The 18,378-nt window shown below is 49.9% G+C and overlaps 2 protein-coding genes across 3 annotated transcripts in view; both read left to right on the forward strand.

The window, feature by feature from the left end:
* Positions 1-688: 688 nt before the first annotated feature.
* On the forward strand, positions 689-2,209 carry HSPB2 (heat shock protein family B (small) member 2). The gene is made up of 2 exons (XM_010298662.2): positions 689-821; positions 1,737-2,209. The coding sequence occupies exons 1-2, from the start codon at positions 728-730 to the stop codon at positions 2,186-2,188; spliced, it is 546 nt and encodes a 181-aa protein (XP_010296964.1). The 5' UTR covers positions 689-727; the 3' UTR covers positions 2,189-2,209.
* Positions 2,210-6,654: 4,445 nt separating this feature from the next.
* The window catches only part of DIXDC1 (DIX domain containing 1), a 51,322-nt gene continuing 39,598 nt past the window's right edge, over positions 6,655-18,378 (forward strand). Inside the window, exons 1-4 of one of the 2 annotated variants that reach the window (XM_075774352.1) lie at positions 6,655-6,685; positions 11,100-11,140; positions 11,920-11,966; positions 16,872-16,992. In XM_075774352.1, coding sequence (XP_075630467.1) covers positions 16,936-16,992 — 57 coding nt within the window. In that variant the 5' untranslated portion in view covers positions 6,655-6,685; positions 11,100-11,140; positions 11,920-11,966; positions 16,872-16,935. Of the gene's footprint in view, positions 6,686-11,099; positions 11,141-11,919; positions 11,967-15,630; positions 15,713-16,871; positions 16,993-18,378 lie in introns of those variants that run through there. The other variant, XM_075774353.1, reaches the window with a different exon arrangement.

Consider the following 18,378-nt stretch of genomic DNA (forward strand, 5'->3'; position numbering starts at 1 on the left):
TTGCAGCAGTACAGTTCAGGATGTGGAGGTGTCAGTAGTGGGTCTGGATCCTGTCTAGCCCTGTTTAACTACCTGCAGCATTTCACCACTTACAGGAACAAAAGGCTTGAGCTGTCTGCTCACACAGACAGGAGGGTCTGATTTGGGCCCTAAGCTCACAGTGGGGTGGTGGGTGTGATAGTGACTTCACGTAACCTTGCATGACCTGATCAAGCACCAGCCAGCATTAGCTACTGCCTCGTCTCCACAGGGTGCTTCAGGGCCATCAGGACCAGTGTCAAGGACTTCTTGAATCTGCTTACAATGAGCTTTCTTGCTGGCCCCTGCCTTTGGGAGCACCACAGGCAGCAGAGCCTGGGGTCTGTCCTGCTTTCTCCTACTTCAGCCCCCCTCAGTTCACCTCTGTGCCTCCCTGCTGTACTTGGCTGCCCATTTGCCTCCTGCACCTCCTGCTCGAGGAAGGGATCTCAGAGGCTGGGAGGAGGTGTGGGATTTTCCTGAGGCGTCCCCAACTGCAGGCGGTGCCTGCACTCCCTGCTGGAATGCAGTGAGAAGCTTCCCTCGTCACCCTGGCGAGGCATCCTGGGGCCTGTGCATGTGGCTATTTTGGTCCATCTTTTTATCACACACTCCTCCCTGTGGAATTCGCCCAATTAAAACCTTGCAATCTGCAGCCTTCACTCTCAGAGGCAGTGAGTGCTTGGAAGGTTCCCTTCCCAGACACACCATGGCTGCACGGACTGTCCCCCATGCCTACCCCATGAGTTCGGAGTATGAGTTTGCCAACCCTAGCAAGATCTACGACCAGAACTTTGGAGAAGGTAAGACAGGAGATGAGATTCCCCTGGCACCTTTCTGTCCTCTGGTGCAGGATGGCTGGTGGAGTCCCCCTGGGGAGACTGAGCTCCAGAGCGGGCTAGGGAAGCTGGAGCCAAGGAATTTTGAGCATAAGAACCCAGGTCAAATCGGGGGGGGGGGGGGGGGGGGGGGGGGGGGGCGGATATCCAGGGTATAGCTAGGGTCTCTCTCTACAGGTCCACTTCCTCCATCCATGCCTACTGCTGTCTCTCCTGTCCCTCCCCTATGCTCCCAGTGGTCTGGGATTCATGCATATGCTGTGCAAGCATGGAGCAAAATGCTCGGTGGGGGGGCGTGGTGTAGTTTTTGCAGCCGGGGGCTGTGGAGAAAAGCTGAGCTGGGGTGTTCAGCACAAAGCCAGGCAGTGGCTGGCGGAGGGGAAGGAATGTGGGCAGCAGCAGAACCATTCAGCACCAGCACAACAGCATGAAAAGGCAAAAAGCTCCAAGGAAAGCCCCCTGGACAATGACACACAAAAGGCCTTCAGTTCTTCAGGGCAGTTTCTTTACCATCAGCATTTTCAATGCCCATCTCTGCCTGTGGGCTTTGCACTACAGAGCACTCAGTGCACCTACCAGTCCCTCTGGGTCCACCCAGCAGACATGCAAAAGCTGGATGCCAGCCCTTGGCTTGCTGGCAGCTGCCAGCTGTGTGGTGGGAGGCAGTGGCTGCCAAGTGTCTGGCTCTGTGTGTGTTTTAGAGACACAAAGGTAGGAACCGCAAGAGACTCCATCCCTATTGTGCTGATGTGGTGGTAAAACCAAGGTGTTTGCCCGGTCCCAGCCTCCTCCTGTCAACTTCCCCTATCTGCTGCTAACCATCCTTCTCCAACTCCTTCCCCTAGAAAACCCACACTCCTCACTGAGTCTCATTTTCAGGTGTGTCCTCATGTGAGATTTTAGCCCCTGCCCTGTACCATGGCTACTACATCAGGCCTCGGATCAATAAGCAGCTGGATCGAGGCACCTCTGAGATCAGCCTCAATGAGCACAAATTCCAGGTGTTCCTGGATGTCTGTCACTTCCTGCCAGATGAGCTCACTGTCCGCACTGTAGACAACCTGCTGGAGGTGATGGGGCAACACCCACAGAAGGCTGACCGCCATGGTTTCATCTCCCGAGAGTTCACCAGGACCTACATCCTTCCTCTGGATGTTGACCCCTTGCTGGTGAGAGCTACGTTGTCCCATGATGGCATCTTAAGCATTGTGGCTCCCCGGACAGGGAAGGAGGTGAAGGCCAGAATCAACGAGGTGAAGATAACCCAACAGGAGGAGCCAGTGGGGAAAGAAGAACAGTCTGAGGAAGGAAAAGGGAAGGAAGAATCCTAAAGGCTCCAGACCTGGGCTTACACAGGGGGGGCGGGGGGGTGTGGGGGGAACGACACGACAGGGATGGGGAATCCACAGTGCCAGACCTCTGTTTCTCACCATCAGTGTTTAGCAGGGCTGTGAGGCAGCCATATATATGCCAGACTTCTGCTTCTTCAGGCTGATGGCTGGAAAAAGGGACTTGGAACTGAAAAAAGAGGGGGGCTAAAGTGTCAGTATAAGGGACTGTAATGCAAGTTTTCTCCTAGGTCGAGTGTTCATCTTCTCTCAACCCAAATGGCAAGGGCCACTCTTACCCTAAACTGTGAGGCTGTGTTCTAGCCCAGAAGGGTACTGGGAAGAGGGAAGAGATGATCCCAGTGCCTCGCTTCTGAGCTGATGTCTGACCTTTGTGGAGATGGAAGGTGTTTGTTGGTCTGTAAAAATGCCTGCAGCTCTCAGGAGGAAAGAGGAATAAATCTGCCTCTGATCTTCTCTTGTTTGCCTTCGATTCATGTTGGCTTCTGGCCAAGCTACTCTGTAGCAGGAAGGATGGACAGTGCCTTAGTTGCTCCAGATGCAGGGAGCAGAGAAGCAGAGAGTTCACCTGAGCTCATCTGTGGAAATGGCATCAGTGGGGACTTGGAGAGACTCTGTCCATGGAGCAGCCAGAGGGACCTCTGTGACTGGTTGTCCTGGCTCAGGTGCAGCTGGACTTTCTTGCTGTTGTAGGGAGCCCACAGCGGGCAGTGAGGGGAGTGAACCCCAAAACACTGAAGGGAAAGGCTCTGCTCAGATCCTAAGCGCCTTGCTGGCACCTCAGCACCCTCTGTAGAGTCACAGAGGGGATGAATTTGGCCCCTTTTGCAGACACTGTGATGGTACCAGCTACATGAGAAATGTCTGCATAGTCTTGTGATGTTGGGCCAGGGATCGTGTGCGCTGCTGTTGGTGGCAGCTGCTGCCTCAGATGGCCCTGAGGGCTCAGCAGGTGCAAGTTGCAATCCTTGTCTTGTCAGAGCCAGTTAAAGCAGCCAAAATGCTGTGTCACTGGCCAAATATGGGGGTCCCTGGCATTACTTAGTGCAGCCCTCCCATAGAGGAGAGAGGAGGTTCCAAGGTCCCTTGCAGAGAGAGCTTCTCACTCTTTCGGCTGGGATGTGACCTGCAGGCTCCTGCACTCTGCCTCCATGCATACAAAGGGCCAGAAATGCCCTGCCTAGGGGTCTATCCCATGCAGCATACCTCCTCGGTTGCTGAAACAGTTATAAGGCTGTTCTTTCACCCCTGCCAGGCAAAGTGGGATCCAGGCCAGAGTGAATCACTGTGCAGCTATTTTCTACTTTTCAGGGCCCTTGCCAGCAATGAGGATCAGAGTCAAATTAAGGGCAGCCATACCTGTCAGCCTCATGAGAGCAAGTGAGAGGATGGCTAAGCCTCCATCCCCCCTTGGTGCAGATCAGATACCCACACTCACAGTCTGTACAGCTGAGGGATGCCCTTACTCATGAAGTAGGACCAGATAAACTGCTGCCAGTAAGTATTTCAGACACTGTCAAAATAAAAATCACCTTTACAAACAGGCTTTGTCCAAGTCATTAATAATAATTGCAGAGATAATTCTGGGCTAGTGACTTTCAATCACCTGAAGCAGCTGCTTGCAAGGGCAGGAACAGCCCAGTCCTTAACTGCTCCCCTGTGTACAAGCCTCTCTCTGCTCCTCAGTGCATGCCCCACCAGCCTCATGCACTGCACCAGATACATACAGCATCCTATTCGCAGCAGCACCCACCCGAGTCCTGAGTCCCAGGAGAGCTGAGCTCCGGAGCCCATATCCCTGTGGTAAGGGCAGAGACCTGTGTCTGTGTGTGGGCTCAGGCATGGCCATAATTTCCTTAGTCCCTTGCCACAAAAGGATTCCTGAAACTCACAGCCACTTCAGAGCAGCAGCTATAAAAGGTTTTTCTTTGTCTCTGATCTGGGATCTTCTGTGCTGATAGGAAGGACTGATGGTCCCCTTGCTCGCTGCAGGCCTCCTGTCGCTAGGATAAACATCTTCACTGGACAGGGAGGATAGACAACCTGTAAGATGGGCAAAGGGTGCCTGGTTGAAGGAATGCACATACACGCAATGCAGATATGGCACACACTAGAGCATGAAATGCCAACTGGCCCTGCTCTGACTCTGCAACACAAGGGCTGTGGGATGCTGAACTACTGGGGGCTGAAAACAGCATGTGGCCAGAGATGGGGCTGCACAGGGAGTGGATTCTAAAACAAAAGTGACCAAAACAGTTCAGAGCTCTCTCTCCTTCATTTTTTATAGACAATGCCTGCTTTTTGTGTGCCTGTACCACACCTATCACAGTGCGGTCCCAGTGCCTCAGTGTCTGAGGTACCTTAACACTATTGCAATAGAAATGCACAGCATTAGTAGTCATGACACAGTTCTGTTCCCCCTCTGGCTTTTATTAGTCCTCTTTTTGATCTCCAGCAAGTTCATTCCCTATTGCTGGGCACTTGCAGGCTCGTCCTGTGCCAGTTGCCAGTAACACAGCTTGTTACCCAGACGATGTCCCTGAATGCATGAAGACAGCTGCCCAGAGCAGTGATGCCGTGAGAGGGGCTGGCACTGCCTGGTGTCAGCCACTGGGCTGTTCCCCTGCTCCCTGGCAGGCTTTGCACAAAATAGCCTGATTGGTTTGCTGGGCAGGGGTGCTAGAAGCCATGCTCTCTTTCATCCCTGCAGACACAGACTGAGGAGGGAATGCAGAATGGCAGCCAAATGCTCTCCAGCTCTGCCAATGTTTTTGATGCCTTTCTGTTTCTCTGGTGGAGCTCAAACCAGCAGCTCCAGTACTTGTGAAAGGGGCTGATGGGAACAAGCTCCCAGCCTTTTTTTTTTTTTTTTTCTTCTCCACAAAGCAACAAAGCCCAAGTTATCCTAGAAATCAAAACAGACACTGGCTTACTAAATCAACAGTGTCTGTGGCAAACCCAGAGACACATAGTCTGCATCTTCCCAAGCAGGGACAGACTCCTGAGACCACCCGGTCTTTGCAGGACCCTGAGGACATGGTCCTGTTGGGACCAGGACTGAATCTCATCTGTCTGCATAAATCCAATCCTAAATTCTCCCCAGGGCGCTGTGGTGCAGGCTGAGCTGTGCAATTCCTCCAGCCACATGCTGAGGAGCAGTTTCAGAGCAAGACTCAGACTCTGGAGGTCACGATGCAGCTCATCCAGGATTCAGCTAAGAGAGCAGCTGTGCCCTGTGGTCCTTCCAAAGCAGAACCCTTCTCCTCCTGCCACTTCTGGACAGGTACAAGCTTTGCTGTGCACTTGGGTAGATGATAAATGATGCTGTGAGCCTGGTTGAGAGCATGGGTCCAGCTGGAGTAGGGGACTAGGGCCAGTTCCTGAGATAGCCCACCAGAAGGGTGAATTAAAACTTACTCACTTGTCAGCATATCCCATGAGGCATTCAGACCTGCACAGAACTGGGGCTGACTGCCAAATCAAAGCTGTGAAGCACAGTTTCTGCTCAAGGACTACATTAACATGGTATCTTTCAGTATTGAGTATCAGCTGTCTTAGAGTTGCCAGAGAGCAGCTACCTGTTGTTCAGTCCAGGAATGACCAGCCGTGGTCTGAAGGGCTCTCAACAGGGATAGAGAGGTAAAATGCATGTTAGTGTTCCTATTTGATATGCTGAGGGGTGAGCCTAAGAGCTGTATTGCAGGTCCCTAATGATGCAAGGTCCCTCATGGGATTCTGTGATTCTCACACAAATCTGTACACTTTCACCTAGGTAGCTTTAAAAAAAAATGGATTCCTAGTAATGTCCCTGAGGTTGCATATGGCTTTCTGCCTGCAGCAGAAGCAGCAGCACTACAGCTCAGCTGAGAGTAGACCTGCAAGACTGCTCTCACCTTTGCTGGGGCATCATCTCCCTCCCAAGAAGATACTCTCTCTTTCCCAGATGATGCCAGTCCGTGCCACACATTTTTCTGGCATTCTACTTGAGATGCAATGATGAACAGCGGGAACAGCACTGAGAGCTCCCACCCTGGTGTTTCTCCTTTTGTTCAGGAACATTTGAAGTCCCTCCTCCATCCTCTTTTGCATCACTGCTGGCATCAGCAGGATGGCACTGGTGGGAGAGAGGGAGAGCAGAGGGACATCCACTGTACAAATCATAAAGCAGAATTTTAGCCCCAGGCCTGAGATCTGGAGGCATGCTGCTACCTTGCCCTCTCCTCCCCGGGTAGCAAGAGGTGAGCGGAGGCCCTGGGGGCACGGACAGCCCAGGGCAAGCCCTCCGGTAGATGGCACGCACGGGCCTAGCAAAGCATCGCTGCAGCGATGGAGAGAAATATGACACTGCCAGACACTCCCTTGGAATAGCCAGGGGCCGAGCAGGAACCAGGAAATACAAGCTCTCCCTGTCCAGAAAACGCTTCTGCTTCATGGAGGAAGGAGCAACATGGGCAATCTCTGCAGCTGCGGGCAACCATGGTGAGTACGGCACCCGCCAGCTATGGGGATGGCAGACAAAGCTCTGGGCAGCCTGAGCACAAGTTTGGGTGGCCTTTGCAAGCTTTGCTTCCTTGGGATGAGTTTGCCAGGGCTCCTGCCTGGCTCTCAGCCCTGCACCTTGCCAGCTCACACAGAAATTGAGAGCAAGGGAGCAGGGGCATTGGGTCACTGCTGTGCAGGTGCCAGGGCAGGGCCGGGAGGCTGGGGCAGCCCCTGTCTGCCAAAGGCAGGATAGGGGGAGGCGAAGGGGCTTCGTTTCTCACATCTCTCAGCCCAGACAGTCCGTGGCACCTCCTGGGACTCGCAGCTTGGGTTCCTGCAGCCGTGCCAGCTGCTGAGAATAGCACAGTTCTAGGAAGGATCTAGTTAAAATCCCTGTCCTTGCCCCAGTGGTCTCCAGCCAGGTAGACACTGTAAGGTGTCCCCTTGGCACACTGCAGGGAGGGGCCCCCAGCGCAGTGCTGGCACTAAGGTCTTGTGGGTCAGCTACCCCATTCTGCTCTCAGCTCCTCCAGCCGCTCTCCCCACCTGCGTCTGTCTGGGCTTTATTTGTGCTTGGGAGATCCTGGCCACGTTTTTCAGATGATGTTGCTCTTTCTCCCTGGGAGGAAGGATGACAGTTTAATCCCTCCTGGCTCATGTTGTGCCCTGGACCTCCTGCTTACAGAAAGAGGGCACAGTGGACCATCATTTGGTGCCAAGTGGAAATATTTTCAGCTCTGAGAGTAGCACAAGGGGGAGAGCCATGAATATCATCCTCTCCAACATTGCATTTGTTAAAAGTATTAGAAATTCATCAGTGCTTTTTAATAATTACAAGAGGCACAGCATCACCTAGTGGCTGGAGCAGAGGAGGAGGTTCAGAACACCGAGGTCCTTCCAACCTGAGCCCTGAGCTGAAGGGCAGAGGAGTTTGGGATTTAGGAATAGGAACTACAGGTGGGAGGTGGAAGGCTAGTTCTTGACATGTCACCCACCAAAAATCCCATTTTCTACTTCCTCTACCCGTGGCAGAGGGTAAATGAGGCACCCAGGGCATTGGCTTCATCACTGCAGGGGACAAGGGCCTGATCAGGGAACGCTTGGGGCACAGGCTGGTTCCCCTGAGCAGAGCTGCAGTTGCCAGGCACACTACTAATGCTGTGTGGCGGGGAGAGCCATGCCACAGCATGGACTGGCAAAGCCAAAGACTCCTTGGGAGTACAAATAACACTGTTACAGAGTATGCTGCTGTGATACTTTAACGTCCAGACAGTGCCAGGCCATGCACAAACACTTCTGCCTCCAAAAGGATGTATAAGCCACAATCTGAAGGTCACTCATCACCTACTCCAGACAGGACAGCAGCTTTCTGTTCCATTTGGGGAGCAGCATGGTGGCAGGCTGGGTCCTCTGGGGCAATGCCAAATTCTGTTCCCCCAAGGCTACTGGACCAGAACTCCTGTGTCCTACTTGGTTTTTTCCCAGAGACTGCATGGAAAGTAAGAATCTGGGATGGTATTTCTGCTGGTGGTGTCGCTACTACCTTCTGGCAGATTCCTGCAGCAGAGGGCAAAGCTCTGGCCAAAGACCCTTTTGACCCCAGCACCCCTGTAGGACTCAAGTGCTTAACATCTGCCTTATAGACTCTGCAGGGAGGAGAAAGCAGAACTGTCTCCCCAGGAGCATCATGGAAACACAGAGGTGAAGAAGTGCCTCAGGCTCCCAGGCTGCCCTTGTGCTGCACAGGCTATTCAAATGGGCTCCAAGCAAGGAGACAGGAAGGCAAATGGGAGTGTGCTGTTGGTAACGTGGGCTTGGAAGACACCTACAGAAGACCACAATCAAGAGTTGACTGGTGCACTGAAGTCCTTCTGCAGAAGTTTGCATGATTCATAGCTTGGCCTTCATGACAGAGTGAAAATAAATGGTATTTAATTTTAGTTCAGGTGTTCCCAGGCATCTATACCGCTTTTGTGTTTGGATATTTGTTCAGCACCGCAGCTGTGTCAGCAAAGAGCTGGGCTTCCTAAATAAAGCTGATATACTTACAAAAGAGCTCAGGGGAAGTAGGCACCCACCTTCTCCCGGGTGGAAGATCCTTGTCATGAACACTACCGAAGCATGGGCCCTAGGGGAGACAGAGCAAAGAGCAAGAGACTGAGGAGGTTCCTGAAGTCTTTAAAGAAAAGCCATTATAGCAAATTTATTCACAGAAGAAAGTTACTGACGAAGGAAAGTGTGCCCTCAGGTCTGGGTACCTCTGCAAATATGGCTCTGTGGAAGGCAAGCCCCAGGTATTCTCAGCACCTGATTTAGTACTCAGGGCCTCCGGCACACATAGACAGTAAAGATGCTAAAATTCAGGACCCACCGTGAAGCTGGCTTGTGTAGGGCAGAAATCAGGTTGGCATTGACGTGGGGAAAGGGGAAGAAGCAATATAGGAGCAGGGACATGTGTGCTGTCATGCAGACTACATGTGCTTCTAGGAGGCTGTGCATTAGTTACAGTATGCTTGACCTGGTTTTGAGAAGAGGGGAGAGATTTGCCCTGCTCGTTTCCCTTGCCACATCCGTTCTAATTACCGCAGATCTGGGGCTGGGATGTGCCGTCTCATGCCTGGCTGTGATTAGCCAGCAGACAGCCTCAGAATAGCTTCAGCCTACACACTGGCTGCAAATGCTCTCCCTGCAAAGGCAGGCAACCAAACCAAGCAAGAGCAGCTTGGAAAGCTGATACTGCAAATTACTTCCCAGAAAACGGGTAGGGACCCTGCTTATTTTGCTTCAGATGGTGCGATTTTAATTACCTTGCGCAACATGCCAGAATGCTGTAAAGAAGCAAAGCGCTGTAGCACACAAGCCTTGGCAAGGAGGGCCCTGGAGACCCCGCAAGCTCATAGAGACAGTGGAGGTGGGAGCTGCAAGAGCCAAGTGAGAAACACAGCAAGATAAAGCAATGCTGCCTTGAGCTAGGCCCCTAACTCCTGGAGGCAGCCCCCCAGATTTTGTATGCCAAGGACTGGAGGGCCGTTGGTGCCTCTGTTGGGTAGCACACGGTAGAGACACGAGAAGCAGTGTTAGATCCTTTTGCGCAGGCGCACGGCCACCCTGCGGGCCCTAAAGCTGCCTTTGACTTGCCAGATCTAGCAAGTCTGGTTAATCATTACTGACCATTTTGAAGGTCTCCAAGTTCTTTGCCTGCATTCAGGCTTTTTTTTTTTGTTTTGCCATTGGAGTGCCAAAGGCATTACTACATACACTGTCCTACTCACCCAGCCACTGAAAAATGCCTCTAAAAGCCGGCAAAGGCAGAGCTCTGCCTCAGGCACTGCATTGTTTCTGCCTGTGGCAGGACTCTCTGGCAAATGCACATGCTGTGGGACATATAATGCGTCTTGGTAACCATCTGATAACTCTGTAGCCCATTAAAAGCGCTAGCTGCCCACTTTCAGCTGCCGCCTGTGCTGCAGCAGAGATACAGACCCATGTGCGACCCTCAGCTGCACGCTATGGTGGTAGTCGGCCAGCACCAGATGGACATGCATACACAGGAGAGTCATACAAGGGCTGGCATGGGCTCTCCTCCAGCCCTCCGAGTGTGATGCAACGATAACATTTCCTTCATGCATCTGGCCTAGAATGTGACACGTCTCTGCTCTGCCAGACAGCCTGCACTTCCCTGCCAGCACCAGCCTGCAGGAGCTCAGCTCCTGGCTCTGTTGTTACAGCTGCAATGAACTTGGCTCCTGTTCATACCATGGCTGGAACATAGCTTTATTTGGCTTGTCTCTCTCTGGTCACACAGGTACAGCTGAGATTAGGGTTTGGTTTGGCTTATATTAAGTGCATAGCTTGTTTGGTTTGGTTGTGTTTTAAGTGGAAAAACTGAGAACAGGAAAACTCTCTGAAACATTAAATTAGCGCAAGGTCTGTGCACATCTGCTCCTTGGGAAAGGGTGCCAAAGCGCAGAGTATGGGGCTGTCAGAGCATCTGGCCCCAAGAGTGGGGTTTTGTGCCAATTGAGAACATGCTCTGTACCCTGCATCTTTGATCATACAGCTGTGGAAATGTAGGTGCAAACCTACAGTGAAATCTGTTCTCATTCACTCTGATGCATATGCATATTGAACAGCCAGGCAGGGCTAAAAGGCAAGGAGACTTGGGGGTGTCTGTGGGGTATGGTAGATGTGTCACAGAAGAAGGAAACACATTGCTACATCTCCCCTTTGGACCTTCTCCCTGCAAGAGTCACTCAGGTTCTAGCTTGGCTCAATCGCTCTTCTCTGAGACACTTCTTGGGCCTTTCTTGATACCCACAGATGTGGTACCCTGGGGTGGTGCATTTGGGTTTGCATGCTATAAGAGCAAAGGCTGGGGCTTCTCAGGGCTGACATCTCTCTCTGATTTCAGGAACTGTCCTTCGCCTTTTAAAAGAAAGAAAGAAAAGCAAGGTAAGGATTTGTGAAAATGCTTTAGAGGACAAGACGAGATGGAGTGATTGAGCCCCTGGTTAGCTGACATTAGTGCTGACTGTGAATTGGATCCCTGAGGCTGAGGTCCCCTCTCGTACTCTTTTGTACTTAACCTTATTAAAGAGAAGTTTGGTAGAATCAAGAGGCAAGATTTCTTTAAAACTTAAAGCAAGGGATGTGATGTGCCATGGGACTTGGCAAGGGGGAGGAAAGAGACTTCAGCAGTATCTTTAAAATACCAGAGTCTTACATTAAAACACACATGAGTATTCTCAACTGGCAGCATAGCAGACGCTGCATCAAACTCCTGTAAAAGCTGCAAACATCCGTCTGACATCAGTCCCCCAGAATAAAGCACATTCACTGAGTAGCCCAGTTCTGTCCTGTGGCCTTTGGACCATGCTGGGCAAAATATGTTTGCCAGACAGCAAAGGAAATAACAAAGTTAAAACTGGCTCTGACTTCTCAAAGGGCCTGACAAGGAAGCCCTCTGTGCTGTGTCTGTCCTCCTAGGTTCTGCCAGGAACATTGCGGTCCACAGCATGTTGTCATCCTGGGAAACCTTATTTTTTCCAAAGAAAGAAGCCCAGGCTTTCTTCTTGGAGGCTGGCCTCAGAGACAGCGTTAGGGCTGAGGGTGTCAGATGAGGTGGAAATTTGGTTTGTGTCCAGTGGGGAGAGCCCGCCGGCCAGATGCTACATTTCTGCATTCAAAGATGGAACAATAAACAACCTGATCTGCTGGTATTTCTTTTTCAGGAACTAATGTGAGACATGAGACCCAACAGCATCAGCCTGGCAGGAAGGTAAACAGCTTCCCAAAATTACTTTCCCAACTGTATATTGAGAAGACAGAGCTGACCACCGCTTCCTAGACTAGATGGGTTGGGAGGACATGGGGCAGCTTATTCAGAGATGTGAGTCGTCTCATCCTGTATAGGCTGAAATGGCTGTGGGAACAATGTGCATTGCTGCACAGTGATGAGGGCCCATTTTTTTCCACCTAAAGTGCAGTGGAAACAGTAGGATGAAATGTCTCTCTGAGCCGGCGGTGTCAGAGGGCTGGATGGTGCTGGGGGCAGTGTGCAGGGTGTCTCTGCCTGATCTGGGGAAGGCAGGTGTAGCAGCAGTCCAGGGAGCTGACCTTCCAGAGCTTTTTCTCCCCAAAGGCTCCAACCTATGAAGATGTCCCAGAGTATCCTGTGTATGCCACTGTGAGTAAACCCAGGAGTATGAAGCAGGATGACAGCATTCATTACGCAGACATCCAAGTGTTCACTAAGGTCCGGGAGCGCTCTGCAGCAGAGGTGAAGAACTTACAAATGCAGAATGCCACAGAGTATGCCACCCTCAACTTCCCCCGCCCCAGGCTGAAATATGACAGTAAGAATGGGACCCTGGTATAAAAGGCTTGATGGCCCCATCCTCCTTCAGCAGCAAAAGGATTTCACAGACTTAGAGATACTGTAGATGCAAGCTAACCTCATGGACACATCAAGTCTCCCTGAGAAAATGCAGAGAGGTTGTGTCTTCTACCTGCATATCTCTTCAGAGGACACAGCCATATTTATTCTTACGTGATGAGTAGTTTCCTATCTGATTCTGCTGACAAAAACCACCTCTTTCCCTTGGAAGAGTGCCTCTGAAGCTGGCAACTCATCTTCTGTCAGCACTGTGAGAAGACAGAGCTGCTCCTTGGCTGATGAAGGCTAAAACCACAGCTCAGAGCTCCAGTGAGAAAGTTCCTGCTGTGGCACAGGACCAGTTAGCTGAGTGCTGCTCTGCAGATGGATTTGGGAACGTGGCACACAAGATTCAGTACTGGGACAAGGCAGATGTTGCCATAGGATTTTATGTCAATGTTAAGAAAATTCTGCAATGTGCAGAATGACATGTGGATGATACTGTGAAGAAATGGCATGAAACCTTTAACAGTATCTACTGCAATGTTTTCCTCCAACACCTGCCTCTGTAACCGCAGTCATGCATTATGTTCATCCCCTTTTCTCAAAAAGCAGTGTTTAACCGTGCATAGCACACTAAAACCAAGGCCAGAAATGCAGAACTAACTGAGAGGTACAGAACCATTTATTTCGCTGAAGGGCTGTACAGATATGCATCCTTACCCCAATGTGCACAGAACTGAGTAGTGAGCTCTTGGCTCTGACTGAAGTTTCCTTGAAATGAAACAAGGAAAATTCACAATTTAACTGTGAGGCAGCCATTTAAAAGCCACTGCCTATATTTAGGGCAGTTATCCAGTCCTTAGAGTACAGCAGCTGTCTGCATGCCTGAGATACTGGGAATGAATCCTAGTCAACTTTAGAGAGGGCTTTGGGCTTTTCCCCCATTTTTTCTTATTTCGTACCATCAGCCTTAGTTATAAAACCCAGTAACACAGAGCACACACCATGTGGTGTTTTCTGCTAACCCTCCCAGATACACCTCTGAGAACGTGTTTATGGATTTAAAATAGTCTTAGTAATGCAGTATAGCAATCATTCAAAAGGCTTCTGCCACTGGACTGAATCTGGCAGTTGCAGCATTGGCAGTTGAACAGGGCTCCCAAGCAGTTATCTTCAGGCACTAAATCAATACTTGGCACATTCTGTTCCTAAATAATGGTCTGCATAGCTAAATACAGACTGTGGAACAACCTGTTTGTTGCCAGTGTTCAAAACTGGACATCCTGGTATGTTTTATAAACATATATAATTGTGCATATTATGGCTCACCTAAGTGTAAAAAGCATGAAGGAGTTCCTGCTCATTACAAACAATAAAGCTGGTATGGGCAGTGTTTGCTAAGACGGAAGTGTGAGGACCAGTCCTACAATTTTTCTGCCTTTTTGCCCATGCTATCCAGTAGACCTCAGCAGGGCTATTGTAAGGGCAGAGTAATGTTTCCAGGAGAAGGTCCCTTTTTTATAATGGACACAGTATATTTTTCTACCTGAAAAGGTTTTTTTTTGCCCATGCTATCCAGCTGACCCCAGTGGGGCTATTGTAAGGTGTGCAGTAGAAGGCCTTTCATTTATAATGGATACAGGATTATGTTACTGGAAGGGATGGTTCTTCTGAATGCCAAGGATTCCTCTTTCTGCTCCTCCAAGTTCCTTTGTGTACTTCATGCCCAGCATGAAAACCTGTCCTTTGGACTGAGGAAGGCTGAATGGGCACAGGATTTAGTTATGAGAGTGTATCAGGGGAGCATGGGACACTCTAGCACTCAGTCCTGCTAGCCCAGCTGTCAGAGGGGCAGCCAGGGACACAGATCCACATCTGGTTCATGCTGGGCATGGAGTTGCTGGGCACTGAATTGCTGGTACAAGTGCTAGAAAGGGACACTGGCTTCAGTTCTAGTCAAGCCCTCCGCATCATAGGAAGAAACTGGATTTTTTAGAAACATTATTAAGTATGCACTATAGTTCAGGAGACAGGAGGTTTTCTAGAAGGTGCAGACTCCAACAGGTCATTTTTAAAAACAATTTAAGTGAAACAGCCCGTTATTGCCGTGGCGCACACAGCATGTGGTACTGAAGTTTTTCCTCACCCAGCAGGAGAGCTGGGGCCAGGGACAGCAAGCTGCACAGACACTAAGGTCGAGCTCCTGGGTCCAGAGTGGTGTAAATTTGCACATCCATCAAGTTAAACCAGTTTTGCCGTGGGCATGAGTAGGACTCAGAGGAACTTGCTTTCACATAGTCACATCACTTAGTTGTGTTGATCTGTGGATCAGCCCAGTTGTATTCTTAAAGAACAGGAGCTACAGTAGAAACTGTCTTTTAACGAGTGCCTCAAAGCCTGGAATGGTAGTTTATCTCCTGCTCCCTATGGAGCTCTAGTTCCCATACGTACCTAGTACTTGGTGTTGTTTCTGGAAGTACAGTGTATCTTAGAGAGATAATCAAACGCTCTGCATAGGAACAGGAGTAGTATGGTAATTTTGCTTGTTTACCAGGCCTTGAATAGACAAAACGTGAAAGCCACGTGTTCTGCAGTAAGAATTTTTCCGAAAGTTTTGCACTGAATATTAAAAGCTTCCAACAGCACATCTCCTGTGTTTGCCAAGGTTGTTATGTTTAGGTGTTAAATGAGTGTTAACGTATCAAATGCTCCTTGAACATTAAAGATGTAATTTTTAGTTTTAACTAACAAACTTGCACTTTTTGGCGAGACCGTTGCCCGCTTGCTGCACCGGGGCTCTGGGGGCGCACAGGCGGCCCCGGGTGAGCGCCTGCAGAGCGGGGGCCTGGGGCCCTCCCAACCGGAGGGTTCCTCGCAGTTCTCCCGCCCGATGCGGAGGGACGTGCCGCCGCTGCTGACAAACGCGTTGGAGCAGAGCGGCACCGCAGGTACTGAGCATCGCGTCCCTCCGCACCCTCCCGGGCCCTGAGCCCCGGCGCCCCCGCCCCGGCTGCAGGCGGGCCCGATCCGGCCGGGCGGGGCCTGCGCGGGGCCGCCCCGTCCCGCCCCCGTCCCCATGGCAAGCGGCGACGCGCCGCGGCCGGGCCCGCACCGGGCCTGCATCCTCCCGCCCGTGCCGGGCGCAGGTAGGGCTGCAGGGCGCGGGGTCCTGGCGGCGCGGTCCCGGCACCCCTCCCCACGGGGACCCTGGGTTTCCCTGTGCCACCCCTTCCGCAGGGGCTGCTTAGCCCCCAGGACAGCCCTGCTCCTGGGGATTGCGGCCTGTCCCGATACCCCCGGTCTCCCACCCCGGGCCTAACATTCCCCATACTCTGGTCTCCCCCTAGCCAGCCCTGCTCCTGGGGAACCCCGTGCTCCAATCCCCCTGGATTGACCCTGCTTCCAGAGACACCTGGGGCCACACAGCCCCTCCGAGGCCTCAGATCCTTGCCCTGCAGCTCGTGGCCTCCCCGCTCATTCACTCTCAGCCCTGCTTTGCAGAATGGGCCCCAAAATACCTCCAGCCCTGAGTAGATTCAGCAACCTGCCTTGGCTCTGGCTCTGTTACCTATCCTGTCCTACCCCTGACCTTTTGTCCCTAGAGATGTACCAGGAGGACACAAACAAGATAATAGTGACCATCTGCCTAAGGGTTACACTTCTGCCCACCTTTAATGATTCTTAAAAACAGTGATTCCTACTGTCATTCAGTCTTTCTCAAGGAATCTTACCATTATCCATTCTGTTAACTCTTCCAAACTCCCCCACCTTCCCTTCCCCAGACTTCACTCCGGACTTCTAAAAGGAAGACCAAGCAAAGAAAATACAGATTACCAGAAACTTCCTAAATATAAATGTCAGTATGTGGAATTGTTTCCCAAAATCTTTGCTGTCTGGACTAAATGCACTGAATGAAGTAATACCCTGAATATTTGACACTAGGCACCAGTACAGCTTTGGCTAGCATTTTTGACTTCTGTTGAATTTGGATTCCACCTCCACAAATAGGAAGAGATAATTAGATCCAATGTGCAGTGTCAGCCAATGTAGTCAGGAATCTACACATCTACATGTGTTTCAGGGGAATTCTGTCCATCATACATACTTTACATGTGGAAGAAAATACAAAAATGTGTAAATTTCCCTAAGACTGTAGACCTTAAATATATTTTCTGCAGGCAATGAAAGAAGGTGGCAACTTTTCTCCTTTGTTTTGGTTATATTCAGACATTTCATTGGTAAGGCTGTTCTCCCTCTAAGAAAATTCTTTCCTTTGTACTTAATACATTTGCTTCTCCCCCTCAGGCTTCAAGGGGGAAGGAGTGCTGATACGTTCCCCTTGGCACTGAGCTGAGCTGTAGCATCCAGCATGGGAACTCTGGTGGACATGGTGCCCCGACACACATCACAGCCTGCTGCAACCTCAGTGAGTTTCCAGGAGTCCTTTTTGTGTCTGATCTATTTGGATGCTTGACGGGGAGGTTGGGAGGGGACACTCAGTGACACAAAGGCATTAGTTGCATTAGGCAGCTCTTTTTTGCTATTACTGCAGTCATGGCGTCACAAGCCTGACAGCCTCTGTTTCTGAATCAGCCTCACTTGCTTTTATTTCCCAAACCAAAATTATATTAGCAAGAGCTGAACTGTGGCCGTTGATCTTTCACTCTTTCTCAAGGGCTGATAAGAGAAACAATCAAAGAATGTTGATAAAGTGCCTTAAAATCCTTGAATGAAAAGTCTTGAAGGAAGGCTTATGTGTTGATACTGGTAGTGCTGCTGTGACACGACGACAGCCTCATCACAAGAATAGGAAATAGAGCAGTTAACAGGCCTTTGTCATGCACCTTGTCCAGAATTCAACCGGGGCAAGTACAAGGGTTAGGGTTATGCTGAAACTGGCCAGGAGGGGGCGATGCCACCAACCAAACTGCCATCCTACATGTTTGTTTTGAAGGTCATTTACACCATCAACAGCTGATGTGGACATCCTTTTGATATCATTGCCCCGTGCCCTTCATTTTGGAATCATCTTCAGGGAGAATTATGAAGCATTAGTTTTAATGAGAGGCTGTTTTGTTTGCTTCTTGCAAATATAACATTCAAAAGCATCTACTATGGTGTTATAAAACTGAAAGAAAAATATGATTCCTGCTACAAGAAGCTTGAAATTTAAGAGTGAGACACAAATATGGGAGTTAATCGGTTTTGTTCCAGAAATTGAAGTGGTATAGAGAAGGGATGAGCTCAGCATCCGTATCTGTTAATATCAGAAATCTTCTATGAATGTATATTTACTATGTAGCACTGAAAAACAGATAATTAATATAACTTTTTCTTTGAGATTATTAGTCAAGAATAGTATTGTAAAGTCCATAGAAAAGGCTCAGAGTGTGTTTTGTGGTTGATGGGTTTTGCTTTTTAAAATTAAGTCACTTTCTATCTGATGAGGAAACCACTTATTTTATGAAATTTTATTTAAATTGTAAAGGCATAAGCTACTTGGTTTCATCACAAAAAATAAATATTTTTTGCTATCTATTTAATGGCATTTTGAGTCTTAAAAGTAAACTGGATCAAGGTACTAACCACCAGCATTGCCAGTTTGCAAGACTTTATGCAAAGTCTCACAGTAAGCTGTTGTTTTGCTTAACAGATGTGATATTCTAATCAATGAAAACATTAAAATCTCAATTCCCATTAAATTATGAAAAGTAGGGAAGGCAAACATGAATAAATAATTTAAAACTTATGTCATGGAGGCGTGGGGGCTGACTCCTTTTTGAATTGCTTGGGTTGGTTACAGAGGGAAATT

The sequence above is a fragment of the Balearica regulorum genome, chromosome 23, assembly GCF_011004875.1.
Source record: "Balearica regulorum gibbericeps isolate bBalReg1 chromosome 23, bBalReg1.pri, whole genome shotgun sequence".
Classification (NCBI taxonomy): Eukaryota; Metazoa; Chordata; class Aves; order Gruiformes; family Gruidae; genus Balearica; species Balearica regulorum.

Excerpts from the sequence above, each read along its gene's own strand:
- HSPB2 (XM_010298662.2), top strand. The coding sequence starts at position 728 with ATGGCTGCACGGACTGTCCCCCATGCCTACCCCATGAGTTCGGAGTAT. Across the intron at positions 822-1,736 it reads CGACCAGAACTTTGGAGAAG|GTGTGTCCTCATGTGAGATT; the intron begins GTAAGACAGGAG and ends TCTCATTTTCAG.